At 45.3% G+C, this 14571-nt stretch overlaps 1 protein-coding gene across 4 annotated transcripts in view; it reads right to left on the reverse strand.

The window, feature by feature from the left end:
• Window positions 1-2674: 2674 nt before the first annotated feature.
• DENND5A (DENN domain containing 5A) overlaps window positions 2675-14571 on the reverse strand; it is a 131825-nt gene continuing 119928 nt past the window's right edge. For 2 of the 4 annotated variants that reach the window (XM_039470496.2, XM_039470495.2), the window contains 10 exons: window positions 14098-14182; window positions 13507-13635; window positions 10470-10591; window positions 9111-9256; window positions 8437-8555; window positions 7546-7727; window positions 6858-6940; window positions 6179-6302; window positions 5401-5569; window positions 2675-3707 (listed from right to left, as the gene is read on the reverse strand). In XM_039470496.2, coding sequence (XP_039326430.1) covers window positions 3524-3707; window positions 5401-5569; window positions 6179-6302; window positions 6858-6940; window positions 7546-7727; window positions 8437-8555; window positions 9111-9256; window positions 10470-10591; window positions 13507-13635; window positions 14098-14182 — 1343 coding nt within the window. In that variant the 3' untranslated portion in view covers window positions 2675-3523. Of the gene's footprint in view, window positions 3708-5400; window positions 5570-6178; window positions 6303-6857; window positions 6941-7545; window positions 7728-8436; window positions 8556-9110; window positions 9257-10469; window positions 10592-13506; window positions 13636-14097; window positions 14183-14571 lie in introns of those variants that run through there. The other 2 variants (XM_039470497.2, XM_039470498.2) reach the window with 2 other exon arrangements.

The following is a 14571-nucleotide window of genomic DNA, read 5'->3' on the forward strand; positions in this document are numbered from 1 at the left end:
TATGTGCATTTAACAGATATAATTCCTAGATCTTCACTATCTTTAAATATGCATATTTACTGTACATCTTTATTTCTATATGTTTATATTAAATGTATAAAAATTTTATATTTAAATATAATCAAAGCTCTGTCTACTGAATAGGTCTAGAACCAATGATTTGCCAGTAACAATGAGAATTTATAGTGCCCAATTATAGTCTTGCAATTTCTCACTTAAGGAAACCAAGACTTTTTGGAGAAATGGCTGATTCCAAGTCTAGGACAGAAAATGGATAAAGTGAGCCTAGAACATCTTACAATACCAGAAAACAAATCAGATATCAAAGACAACCAGAGTTGTGTCAAAACAACTCAGGGGCCAATTTAAAGAGGCTCCCAATGGCCAAAGGTAGGACAATAAAGATAGTAAGTACAATAGGACAAAACCTATCAAATACATTTAAACCCATGAGTTCATAATATTGTTTAAAAAATAATCACCTTCTGAGGATAACAAAGAACCAGTTCATTATCTTAAAAGTTGGGTAAGTAAAAGAATTAAGCACTTACCTGCCTTTCCCACACAAACTCTACTGGGAAATCAAACCTTAGATGAGAGACAATGTCTCCTTATAAAATTATTCCATCTATTAAATGAAGACAAAATGACAGATTAGAATATCCCCATGTTGCAGCCCCCAGTGAATTACTTGCTGGATGCAGGCATTGAGCATCAGTGGCTGCTAACATAACACAAGTGAAAACCTGACGTTATATGCCTCTTGCTAAATGAGCACACCACCACCTTGAGTCTTATCAAAGGGACCAACCTGAGGCAAATTGTCTAGATTTAGCTGCTGATCTGCAGGAAATGCAGAGGATAAACGAGTACATTGAACTGTACTGTAGGCATGAAATTAGCAAAAATCCAGGCTGTGGAAAACTACAGATCAAATGGTTTCAAATCTTCAACAAACTGTAAGAAAAGGAAAGGAGTAGAGGAAACCCTTTAGATCAAGAGACTTTAAAGATTTATCAAGTTTTTTTAAAAGGACAATAAGACTATAGCATGTGGGGATGCACATTTGGGTGACAAAACAATAAAGAAACTCAATGAAATGATTACTTATAAAAGTCAAGAAGATGGAAGGAGGGAGGCGCTGGGGCTGTGATGGGGAAGGGGGAACATGAAGGATCCTGGGGGGCATGGCAAAGTTCTATTCTTGTCCTGAGTGGTGATTACAAGGGTGTTTGCTTTATAATAATTCATGGAGTTCATTTGCTTGCTTGTTTATTTACCAGTCCCTGAAATCTCAGAATCTGGGAAGCACTGAAGTAGAGCAGGAGCAGAAGTTGAGGCAGGCAGAGCTGCTAGCTAAGTGAGCCAAACACACTTGATTTACCCAGGGCCGCTGGAAAGGCCTGGGTGGGCCCTGCACATTAGACTGCAGTTGTCTCAAGGGTTCTGTTACCTTATATCACATATCATTCCAAAAAGCATTTGCAGAAGATTACAAAACAAAACACAGTAGAGAGTGAGACATTCACAGTAGGATCAGCTGTTAGAGCAAAGAAATAGTTGGACACAGATACCTGGCTTAAGGTAAGCTCAGGCCTAGGCCCACAATATATACACATACCGCTGAGTTCCATACCGCCCTTCTTGGCCAGCCAAGAATCCCACTTGCTGCTCCAGAGTTACTGCCTACCTTCCCTCCCCTTTCCTCCACCATCTCCAGAAGAACTAAGGCTCTGAGGCCTCCAGGCAAATGGCTGCACTGCAGCTTCTCACCCCCTCTGCAGGCAGAACGATGCACTGGAGCTCTCCAGACCCTTTCCTCATCTCTTTAGAAGCCTTCACCAGCTGCCAGGCCCCGGGGATGGAGACAGACAAGAGGTCCCCTCTGCCCTCTGGGAGCTCACAGTGCAGGGGGTGAGCCTGATGCAAAACCAGGCAATAACAATCCAGAGAGGAGATGCCAGCATCTAAGAAATTGAAGGAGCACAAGGATGGAATGATTAACTGCCTGGGGAGATGGGACACTTCACAGCAGGTGACTGCTAAAGTAAATCCTCAACAGTGAACAGGAAGTGGGTTAAGGGGAGGCATTCCAGGCAAAGGGAATGTGCGTGCAAACCAGGGAAGCAAAAAGAGGGCGTTGATTGGTTTGAGGTGTTTGACTTGATCACATTACACTTCTTCTGGAGCTTCCTGCTTCTGCAGAGCAGCCTGAAGAATAAAAATGAAGGAAGCCAGACCTCTCATAAAGGTCTTCCACCTGCCATCCCCAGGAAAGCAAACCTTTATTCCAAAAAAGAGCTTCCCCACACCTGCTCTCCCTTACCCTCTCAAGAAAGGGTCCATCCTGTCTCAGTCAAGTGACAACCTTTGCAACTCTGTCCAGGTCTTTTCCCTCCTGTGCCTCAGTCTCTCCCTCTGTGGAGTGAGGAAAGAAGCTTGTCTACATCTCTGTCAATCAGCCACTTGGGTTTACAACTAGGAAAGCTCCTGGCACTGTGGGCAGAAGGGCCCAGGAGACCGCACACCCTCAGGGGCATCCTGAGCAGACCACAACCCCAAGCCTGCTGGTCGAGAGAGGTGAGGCCACAAGCCCATCCTTGCAGATGGACCCAACTGCACTTGCAGCCGCCCACTTCTCACAAACCTCCATAAAAATCAATGATCCATGCAGTTTTGTTTCAGGTGTTTTATTAAGTGGGCCATACTGTAGCTGGTTTCTAAGTTGCAAAACATAAATTTAATAATAATAACATAGCCAGTTAGATTGTGACAAGCTTTTCCTTTCCTTAAAAAAAAAGAAAATACTTAAAAACACACAATGAAGGGTTAAATAAATAAAATATTTTAAAAAAGAAAAAAGGAAAGAAAAACCTGTTAAAACATGCTTATGTTTACTTCTGTGAAACTGTGTGCCAACAGGAAATGTGATATTTGGCACGATAACACATCCGGCATGTCTCCTTCCCAAATAATACTGACAAAAAAGAAAAGATGTGGGACTGACTCATCAGTGCTTGCTTAGAGGCACTACTAAAAATGCCTTTGATTGGAGCACGGGGCTTCCTGCTCAGCACACCTGTGTGTGGCTTATGAAAGCCAAATATCCATAATAATGTTAATATAGAAAACATTAGTTTAAAAATGATGTGGAAGGGCCTCATTATTGCGACGGGGCACAGAAACATAACTGTCCCGCACACAGTGCCGCAGGCTCAGTCCAGGGAAGCCTCAGGCTTCCAGCATGTGGCCATGGCGAGGGAGCGCACCAGCTTCAAAATAAGCGGCACCAGCCTCGCTCCCTCTCCCTATCACTCTTTCACATGAAAGTGTGTAAAAAGCAAATCAGCAAATAAACTCTAAAATAGATTATTTATTCCAAAAATCCTCTAGTTTCTTTTTACAGTGAGTGTACATTTTGTCTCCTTCTCCTGCACAATTCTCTTAAGTCCCTTTCGGAAGAAGGGTCAGAGCTGCAGGATGAGAGTCCTTCTCAGTCCTGCTGCTGGCTGATGCTGGGAGGTCAGATGTCGATGCCCTTAACAAGGGACGTCTCCAGCGTGATGTTAAACTCCTGCAATGTCTGCAGCACGCGGATCAAGGAATTGACAAGTGTATGGTCTTTGATCAGTGCCACATCCTCATACATGTGTGCAGTGATGGGGCAGTCAGCCAGCAGTGCAATCCAGTGGTGTAGAAGGTGATCTCTGGCAGAGCAGGAGCAGTCCAGGCGGGTCAGAGGGGCACGGGAAAAGGAAGAGAGACAGTTAGTGCAAGGCCAAGGGGGAAACCATGAACTAAGTCTGAAGCTGGAGACACTGACAGATTCCCAAAGCCCCCTTTCCCTAACAGGGACTGACAAAAAGGTCTTTCAGCTCCAGGACACCAAACAAACCTAACCCAAATCAGTCCTGTCACCAGCCCACAGGCCTGCTCCTTCTCCCCTGCCTCCATCGCCCTGCCTAGACAGCCCTATCACCAATGTTTCCCAGAGCTTCTCTCCTCCCACAGCTACCACCACCAGAAATAATAATAAGCACTAAGGTCACACAGCACTCAGCATGTGCTGTCACTGAAATAAGAGATTTAATCTTCATGATAACCCTACGATATGAGGTAGGTACTATTATTATCCCCACTTTATAGATGAAGAAAGTGGGGTAGATTGAAGTTACATAGCTTGTCCAAGATCACATGGCTAGTAAACAGATAACTTGAGATCTGAACCTAGTGAATGTGGTTCTGAAGTCTGTTTTTAACCACTATGTCAATTTCCTCCCTTTATGCATCCTGAATAAACTACAGCCTTAAGTTTACTTGACCTTTATGCTCTCTCACCTGACCTACAGGAATGGCCCCTAACAATCTCATCCACTCTAACGCATACCATCCACAATACCTGATTAATATTACTTCAGTCCCCTGATGAAACAATTTTGTACTAATATGAAAGGAATCTTTCTCTGTCCCAGCTCAGGGGCCCTATCCTCCTTTCGACTGTGTTTCCTATTTATTACTGCCCTTGCCATGTTCTGTTATTTCCTTTCATTAAAGGATCACTTCAAATACCAACTCCTCCCTGAATTCTTCTCTGACCTTTCTTCTCTACCTTTTCAGCATGTTGTATGAATATGCACTTCTTTTGTGGACCTACAAAAATCTTCTTCCATGTGCTGTATTTAATTAAGACAAGTAAGCTTCTAAATGGTAAGGGACCATGCTTTATTCAGCTCTCTTCCTACCAACTTCCACAAGGCCATTCAAGTGTTTAATGAAGGAATGACTACATACACTCTGCTTCAAACTTCCCCAGTGGTATGACACTGATCTTTCCTTTCAAAATGGGGCCCTCCCTGCTGGTTACATATATGCTGTCATCCCTACCCCAACAGATCACCACACACATAAGTCACATGTTGCTTAATGACAGGTATACAGTCTGAGAAATGTGCCATTAGTCAGTTTTGTCACTGTGAACTTCATAGGGTTCTCACACAAACCTAGATGGTAGAGCCTACTATATGTATAGCCTGTTGCTCCTACACTACAAATCGGTATAGCATGTTACTGTGCTGAATAATGCAGGCAAGTGAAATACAATGGTAAGTATTTGGGTATCTAAACATATCTCAACCTATAAAAGGTACAGTAAAAACACAGTATTATAATCTTATAGGACCATCATCCCATAAGCAGTCCATCACTGACAAATGTTGTTATGCAGCATGTGACCATACACGATACATAAAGAAAATTAAGGGCTTCTAAGAAGCCTTCTAAGGCCTCATCTGCCTAAGGGCACCTGGTCATTAGCCATTCCTCACCCCTGTACCACATGAGGCCTCCAGTACCACCACCAAGGCTGGCTGCTGTGCACTCTGGGCCCTGAGTCTGCAGTACCTGGCTCCCAAGCACACCAGCATCTGAAACTTGCCGTCCTTGCCAATGTTCCGGGGAGTATTGTTGATTGCAGTGACAAATCGGCAGAAGTTCCGGGCCCTTGTATGCCAGTTTTCCTCAGGGACTACTTCATTCTGCTCTAATGTCTCATAATAGGTTTGTGCTTTTTCTGTGAAGAGTAGAAAAGCTTACCAGTGAAAAAGCTCTCAACACCAACCTGATGGTCCTTCAGGCCACTTGCCATGGGCCTCTCCAAGTCCACATAGGTAACTTAATGAGAATAGCGCAAGTGTTCTGATGCCACTGGTCATGTTTCAAAATGATCCATGTACTCCCTATCCTTGTATTTAAATTTTATTTATGTGGCCCTTGATATAAAGATGTTCTTTTCCCTAGTCTGAAGACAAAAAATTCTGAGGATGGTTCCTTGCATGAAAATTCTCCAAATGGGTGCAACATAGGGTTTGGGCTCCAAGACACTCAACTGGACTTTGGGATCTATAAGGAGAACGTGTAAGGACTCAGAACTAAGTCCTTACTAAATAAAAGTTGTCTAGAAGAATCTTTTCTGTCCAGTTCTCAAGAGATACGCGTTTACCAAGTAGGGAGAAGAGCTCTTGTCACTCCCCACTTCAAGAAAAACCAGGGCAAACGAATGAGATCTGAGTGTCACCTAATGTGGGTTCTGCCTCTCAGAGTGGTCAGCACTCATGCTATGTCGGTGAGTCCCCTTTATCTCTGCATGCTTTTCCCACCCTCATACTCCAGCCCAACTCACCCAGGAAATCCCAAATGAAGACATTTTTGAAGAGCCGGGGTGATTTGAATCCATGCTGAAAAGCCTGTTCCAGGGCCGAGACAAGGCCACATTCTCCACAGAGCAACAGCGTCAGACTGCCTCGCTACATAAGGAAATGGGAGGGTGCCAGGCTTGTCTCAGCCAAGCTGCCCTCCCACCATTGCATCCCTAAACCCATGGCCCAAAGCTGGGAGGGCTGCAAAAGTCAGGCCAGGACCTTGTCTGTTCCCCTAAAACCTGGCACACCGCCTGGCTCAGAGCAGCTCCCAGTGAAGAGCTGTTGACTAAATGGATGAAAGAAGAGATGATGGATCTGGGTCACACACAAGTAGATTCCCCACTGGAGGATAAAGCCAGTGTGGCCACTATTCAAGGAGACACAGGCAAATCCAGAAGAGGACAGGAATATGCACTGTTCACTGGGGGCCCAAGGACTCTACTGGGTCATGAGTATAGAAGAAAAACAGGGCAACCTGAGGCAAAGGCCCCCAGAGGAAGGAGTATGCTCCATCTCAAACTAGCTGAGGTACACACTCTCTAAGACTCTGGGCTGTCCACAGCACATGGGACTGGAACAGCATAACAGGATAACTTGAAAAACATGATTATTCCCTCTTACTCAATGTAAGGCCCTGGATTGGAGGGCAAGAAGGCTCACCTCTTTCTCAGGCTTATGGAAGTGCTTCACAATGCCATTGACTGCCTCCCCGATGGACTCCTGGATCTGTCCAGTGTTCAGCTCTGATAAAAATCAAGCAGACATCCCTAACCAATCTCAGAGGCTAACAGTGCTTAGCTGCCTGAGCAGGAGATTGAGGACACAGGGAGGGCCCATGGGAGAGGCAGGGAAGCTGGACCCTAGGAAGCAGAGGCTCTTGCCCACCCAGCTTTGCTGAGCTAGCTCTTCCCAAAATCTTAGGGGAAAAACACAAAAGCTAATACCTTAGAGTTCTATCTCTAAGAAATGCTGGTAAAGTTTATTTTCCATTTTACCTTGGAATTTTGGGCAACCAAAAGACAGCCATGCTTTGGCTATGAAGCCCAGGAGTCAGGAAAAGGCCAGAAAGTAGACCCTTGTCCTTTAATGGATCATGCATGAATATATACAGCACCCAGGCTTGGCAGCATGAATTCTTTCCTCTCCTGCCAGGCCTCTAAGGAGAGTGCCAAATGCTCTCAGTGATTCATAAGAGGAGGGTGCCATATGCCTGAGGTGGCTTTGTCAGCAGAAGTGTTTCCTGAGGCAGCCACAAAGTCTGGGATCCGGGTTCCCATAACAGGGTTTGCAGAGATCCACCCATTCCCCAGATGTGTGGCATGAAGGCCCAACCCCTCCTCCCACTTACTGGGCTTGTTGTTGGGTGAGATGGTAACAAGCCTCCGGATGACACTGGGGGACTGCTGCAGCGGCGGGGTCCGGCATGGCCTCTCATCCACCTCAGGCTGGGATGTGAGCAGCTCCCCAACTAGGATCCGCTCTAGGCTTCCATCATCCATGCCCTTCCCCAACCACCGGCCACATGGGAACCTGAAGGTCAGACAATGGCCTATCGGAGCAGCCAGATACTCCCTGCTGCTCAGCAAGAGCCATCAACAAAGCCAATCCCTAGAGATAGTCTCTGAAACCAGGATAGAGACTCCTTCAAGGCTCTGCTGGTCCCACCATCTGTCATCAGAGGAGCCACCTGAGTGGCATAGGTGGCCTGGGATCTGAGCACAGCAATTCCACATACCTTCACGTAGAAACCCTCCATCTGGTCAGGCCTGGTGGCTCATGCCTGCAATCCCAGAACTTTGGGAGGCTGAGGCAGGCAGATCACCTGAGGTCAGGAGTTCAAGACCAGCCTGGTCAACATGGTGAAACCCGTCTCTACTAAAGATAAAAATTAGCTGGGCATGGTGGTGCGTGCCTATAATCCCACCTACCTGGGGAGCTGGGGCAGGAGAATCGCCTCAGCCCAGGAGGCGGAGGCTGCAGTGAGCTAAGATTGTGTGACTGTGCTCCAGCCTGGGTGACAGAGCAAGACTCTGTCACAAAAAAAAAAAAAAAAAAAAAAAAAAAGAAACCCTCCTTCTGCTTACCTTCAAGTGTAATAAGGTAGAGCGAAACAGGAAGTTGCCTCAGGCTATGACAACCTAAAGGGTCTCCTTGGGAACTCCACATAACCAAGCACCAAAGAGCTCCTGTAGATACCTCTTGCCCCTCTACCTTACAGCCTATCTGAGGGAACACTTACTTGTAGGTATGTCCTGTGATCTCATTCCTGACCATCACAAACTCCACCAGCCATTTGGCATACAGCCCAGAGTTATCATGGCCAATCTGGACAGTCGTAAGCTTCCCCAAGTTCTGGCACTGTAAGAGAATAGAGAAGATGAGGTAGGTCAGGAAAATCAGAGAAAAGAACAGCAGTCCTCAGAGGCACAGATCTGACTGGCTGCCTGCAGCCTGAGAAATTGCAGGGGTAGGTCATGGCTCTATATACCACCAGAACTGTGGCACAGCACTATCTCATGGGGCATCCCAAGGCTGAGAAAGAAAATGCTGCTACCCAGAATAAGAATAGGCCCTGGGAGCAAGAGGTTCTGGAAGTGGGTTCTGAGGTCTCTGGGAACAGGTGGGCTGAGCAGCTGAAAGAACTCTTGGGGACTTCTCGACACACTATGCATGGAAAGATGAGCAAGTCCAGACAAGTAAGTGCCTTTGAGACAGACACTGTTTAGACAGGGTAGGGTCCCCCTCCTCAGGGTCAGTCCTTGGTTCCAGCCTCAGATCATCTCAGGAAGGTCGGCTCTGCTGATGCATTACACTGTACATAGCAAGGCCTCTGGAAAACCCTGCAGAAAACTCCCCAAAGGAGCTGTTCCAAACTCAGATCCCCACAGAGCTGTGGCCCCAAATAACACATACCTCAAAGGTCATCTCTAGCACATTCCTGGGAATCTGCAGGATCTGTGTTTCACCCAATTCTCCTGATATACAGATCCACGGGTTGGCAGTGAACATGGAGCCCCCCAGCTTCTTGCTTGGTACAATCAGAATGTGGTACGGGATCACTGTTTAGGGGAAGCCACAAAAGTATTAAGGGGGATCAGAAATCCTTCCCATACCAGATGGGACTCTGACCTGCTCCAGGTAAGCTGGCACAAGTGTGGCCCCTGCTATCCCAGCCCCAGCAGAGCCCTGGAACAGCAGGGCCCCAGGACCTAGTCTCTGGCTGATGTAGAATATTAGCCAACTACCCCAAGGCCCCTGCTCAATTTCACTCCTCTCAGGCTTACCACCCAAAGATCAAAGATTCAAGCCTATCTATAGGCTCAGAGCTAAGTGAACCTGTTCATTAAATAATATCACCAACTCTTAACATTGTACTGAACTGCTTTTCAGAGCACTCTTCAATCTATCATCTCATGAACCTTAATAATAATCATAACAATCTTTGGAGATGAGGTTTTGCCATCCTTTTTCCAAGGCACGGGGAGAGAAACAGTTTGCCTTGGGTCTTCTAAATTTCTGTCTAGCACTATTTCTATTAAGCCCATAGCCCTAGTCTCTAAAACGGAAGATGTAGCATCAGACAGAAACAAGAGTCCATGCTGCTAAGTAACTGGCAGAAGAACTAGCCATGTGGCAAGCTCGGAGACTATCCCCCACCCAGCAGAGAATCCTGGCATCAGGGAAAGAGGAGGCTCAAAGGGAATTAGACCATATTGAACCCTCTTCCTCATTCTGTAAATAGAGACTGGGACTCACAGCAGGATAGACTCTGCTCACAGACACATAATGAGTTAGCCAGAGCTGGGACCAGACTCAAATCTCCCACTGGAATTTGGAGTTCTTTCTGCTACCTCAGGAAAGAGCTCTTTTTCCCTTCAGCCTGGTCTAAAATGTTCTATGATGCCAAGTGACTCTCTCAGGCCAAAACAAAAAGATTATTTCTAGGTATGCAGGGAGGGAGGTAAACTGCATCAGCTCACCCAACTCCATTCCACCTTCATCACCTTAGGCTCCCAGAGCAGTGTCTAGGACAACGCTGACAACACAATGGCAAAAAAGATTGAGCTCTCCAGTTCAGAACAAGAATGAGAAACTTCAGAGAAAACACAGCCTCCAAGGAGGGCAAGCGCACCTCCCTCCCCACAGAAGAAAAGACCAATAGAAAGTACAAAGGATAATCTTCTTTCTTTAAAAAGGGGACAATGAATGAGTCTCAGGGAGGTTCATAAAGACTGCCTTGAGAAGGCCAGCTGGGAGCACAGGGCTACTCACGGATAGTTGTGAAGACATTGGTGAAGCAAAAGTAATCGACGGCATTGAAAGACAGGAGGTGATAGAGGAACTGCTCCTTCTCGTCATCACAGCGCAGGAAGGCATAGCGCTTATATAACTTTCTGTTGAAGAGGAGGCAACACATCAGTCTCCGAACAAAAGGAAGGGAAAGAAACTAGAATTTTCAGTTCTGGACGGAGACAGCTAAGGAAAGCATAAGATGTCATGCCTCAAGTTCCTCAGGTTCACCCTATAAAGTAGCAAAGCTAGCTACTCTGTAACTAAAGGCCAGAGGGACAATGGTTTAAGCTACATCAGGAACAACAAAAATCAAATACTACCGGCGTCCAAGGGTTGATGTTACTATGTCAAGTGTCAGAGGTCATGAAATCTCCTTTTCTAAATTGAAGGCTGGAAGAAATTCCATCAAGAACGACACAAGTCCTCTCGGGCTTCTAGTTAGGCTGTCAGCTAGCCTATGGTGTGTGACTGGCAGTGGATGGAGATCTGTGGTCACCATTCATTACCAGGCCTAGTTTTGAACCCTGAGTAGATCTGAGAGCCACGAGTCAGAACACTGCTCTGAATGGGGCATAAGGCCAGCACAGCTTCAGAGGCAATAAAGGGCATGCTCCTGCCTCTGATCCAAGTCACAGGCAAGGAAGAGCCATGTAGTTCACATCATTCCCCTCTTTTCAAACTTTCTCTCTTCATTTCCACTGCCTATTTGTCAGAGGGCAACTTCTTTGCCTGATATTCCAGGCCCTCTGCAGCTGCAAGCAATGATATCTTCCCCCAAACAGAGGAGATACCCAGAGCCAAATATGCAGGCCTTCATTACAAAGAACAAAAGAAGACAACTGTCCTGATTGCCCAAGCTGCAATCACCATGGCCAGAGAGGTATAGGATTCAGATCTGTGAGGTTCTACCTAGCCTGGTTTATAAGGAACTTTCAACAGATAATTTATCAACCCAGGCCTGTTATGTCCAGGTACTGGAGAAGAAAGCACCTACCCCTCAAATGCACTCTAAGTGAGTCAATCAGGTAAAGGCCATGGTATAGTACTACTCACAGTGAATAATCAAACAAAAGGCTGTTTCTGGAAATTTAAAGAGCCATATGCTTCAGTAGTCCTGGAAAGCCTTGTAGAACAAGAGGGGCCTGAAGGGCAGCAGAAATTTAGACAAGTGTTGTACAGACAGGAAACTTGTCTAAGTTTGGAAACTTGGAAACCAGTTTGGCTGGAGTTGAGGGTTCAGGGAAGTGATCAGTTAGCAATGAGACTAAGAAGTCAGGCTACTGTACCAAAGATGTCAAAAAAAAAAAAAAAAAAAGTTAAGCTACTCAAATGAAGGAAGGTCCTAAAATTTTAAACTAAGGAGTTTGCAATCTGCCAAGTAAGGGGTTTCTGCAATTTGGCCTAGCAAAAGAGACAGCCATGACCAACTTCAGCAAATTTAGATTTAGTGCAGGTGAGACGTGAAAGGGAAATGAGGATTAAACTAAGGCTCTGCAGTAAAAATGGTAAGGAGACAGGTGAGACAGAGGTGAAGGACCTGAAATCTGTATGGGGGAGATAAAGCAAGCCAAGGAGTCAAAACGGACTCCAAATTTTGAATGTAGGTATGGAAAAGAAGTGGGGGTAGGCTGTTCAGAGAGCACAGTGGTGACATTAATGAAAAATCTGAGAGTAAAGTAGTTATGGTGAAGACTCTGTGAAGCTTGCTTTTGTTCTCACTGAGCTAAAAAGGTAAGATATAAGAATGGAAACAAATGAAGGAGTAGAGTTCAAGAGACATGTCAGGGCTAGAACTGCAGATGTGGACATCTTCTGCTTAGAGGTGAGAGAAGTCATGAGAATGGGTGAGATCAAGTAAGAGAGCAAGCAAGTGAAAAAGCAACAAAGAAAGTATATGCATGCAAAGAACTGAAGATGGTGAAAGCCAACATTGTGCAAAGAGTAAGGGGAGAAAGATGGTTTAAGGTCATGGCAGCCACATAAAGTGAGTTTCAAGGTAAAGGGGCACTACACGGTGTTAATAACTGCAGACAAGTCAAGGAGAAAGAGTTTAGACTCCCTACATGAGAGCTAACTCACTGCTTCCTTTGAAATTTATAATTCAGTGGGTCCCATGAATACACAGCCCCCATGAATATACAACCCTGCCTCCACCTTAACCCATTCCAAGCTACAAACAGTCTTGGGGGCTAGCTGGAAATCCCAGAGTCTGAGGGACATTCTATCAAGATTTACTCTTCCTAAGCTGTCCACCTCCTTCTGTCTGTGCAGCTATGCACACCTTTTATGTGCACTGGCTGAATACCTAGCGAATGCTAAGCAACATACTCAGCCTTGGGAAAGGGACAGGTTTATGCCTTCGATGAGAGCAAACTTCAGTAAGTAGCAAGCAAATAGACAATGATAATACAATACATCAGTGGTGAAAAAGGAAGATGAACAAATACTTTAACAAATGTTATACATGGCTGGAGGAGGGATGAACCACGTTTCAGGAAAACTGTGGCAAAGAAAACTGGACCCTGAAGAAGTTTACCAGGTAGAGTACAGACAGGACTAGGGTCGTGCAGAAGTATAGACAAGAAAAGACCACAGACCTCCTAAGAGAGGTAAGGGGTATAATGTGTTGAACAAGAGAGAGAAGAGGACATCTCAGAAGTTTCCTTGTAATTCCCCAATTCTTTGCTCTCCAGAAAAGGAAAGAGACCAAGGAAATGCCTTATGTCCAAGAAGTACACATGTCACCTGAATACAGGAAGAAGAGGAGGGCCTCATCTTTCTCACTACCTCTCTAAGAAAGCTAGTTTTAGACATGCAGGTTGAGAAGACAGGGAAAACTGATATAGCAGAAGTATTCTCTGGGAGAGGAGAAAATACTGCGAAACCTTCATAAGCAAAGAGGTTAGTTGAATGCAACAGCAATGTCACACTGAATATTCCCCCTTCCCACACAAGTTTCCAATCTCTTCCCTCCATTCCTGGGAGCCTGCTTCTACCCCTGGTGGAACAGCCTTACTTGGTGAGCTCATGGTCTGAGAGAAGCTGCTTCAGGTGTCTGGAAAGTAACTTTTTTTCCATGGACAGTCGCACCCATGCTCTGGCCTTTCCCACATCAGTCTTGATTTCCCCGATGTTCTGGATGTGCCTGGAGGAAGAATGTAAAGGGAAGTGGAGGGTGGAACGGGAGATGAACTCACTGCCAATACCTCACCTGTAAAGCCAAAGAAGACCTGCTGAGACAGTCCTATCCTACCCTGGGAGAGCCCATCTCTATTCTCCAAATACTGGACTTCCATGTAGCCAGACAGGCTCACCATATTTGGGAAGGAAAAAAAGACAGTACAGCCCTTAAAAAGCCAGGCTAACCCTGAGCTCTTAGGGCTTGGGATACTCTCCTATGCTCCCTTATCTCCAAAAATGCCAGGAAAGCCAACTGTTGTATAGTTCTACAAAAGTATCATGAAATACAAGGCTTCACAATTAGGATGGCTTCCATGTTAGCTGAGATGCTGTAGCAGCCACTGAGATCCTGTTACTTAAAGTGGACACCTAAGCAGCAACTGAAAACAGGATTTTAGTGGCTTATTACATGTGAGCCCATACTAACCTCATATCCTGAATCAGGGAGATCCTCAGGGGAGGCATGAGTGAGCTGGCATCAGACTTCCTACGTTCCGAATCAAGAAGTATTCCTAGAATAAACAAGTTGGTCATGTCCAAAGAGATGTGAATATCCAAACAGCTGACTACCCTTTCCTTATCTCAAATAACAAACTGCTATAGGAAACAGTTGGTTACACTGGTAACGCTTTAATCAGTTGTTTCATAAATATTTATTAAATTCCTACTAAAGATCAAATTTTATATTTTTATGGATATTCTCATTTAATTCTCTAACAATTTACAAGGTAGCCAAAAAAGATATCACAATTTCTCCCACTTAACAGAGAAGGAAAATGACATTCAAAGAGGTTAGCTGCTTTGCCTACATCACCAACTAGCAAAGTCAGTACTGGAACACAGATTTCCTGGCTCCTAATCTATCATGCTCTCACCATGTTCCAGAGGAGCAGTGCTTCCA

Source organism: Saimiri boliviensis, chromosome 6, assembly GCF_048565385.1.
Source record: "Saimiri boliviensis isolate mSaiBol1 chromosome 6, mSaiBol1.pri, whole genome shotgun sequence".
NCBI lineage: Eukaryota > Metazoa > Chordata > Mammalia > Primates > Cebidae > Saimiri > Saimiri boliviensis.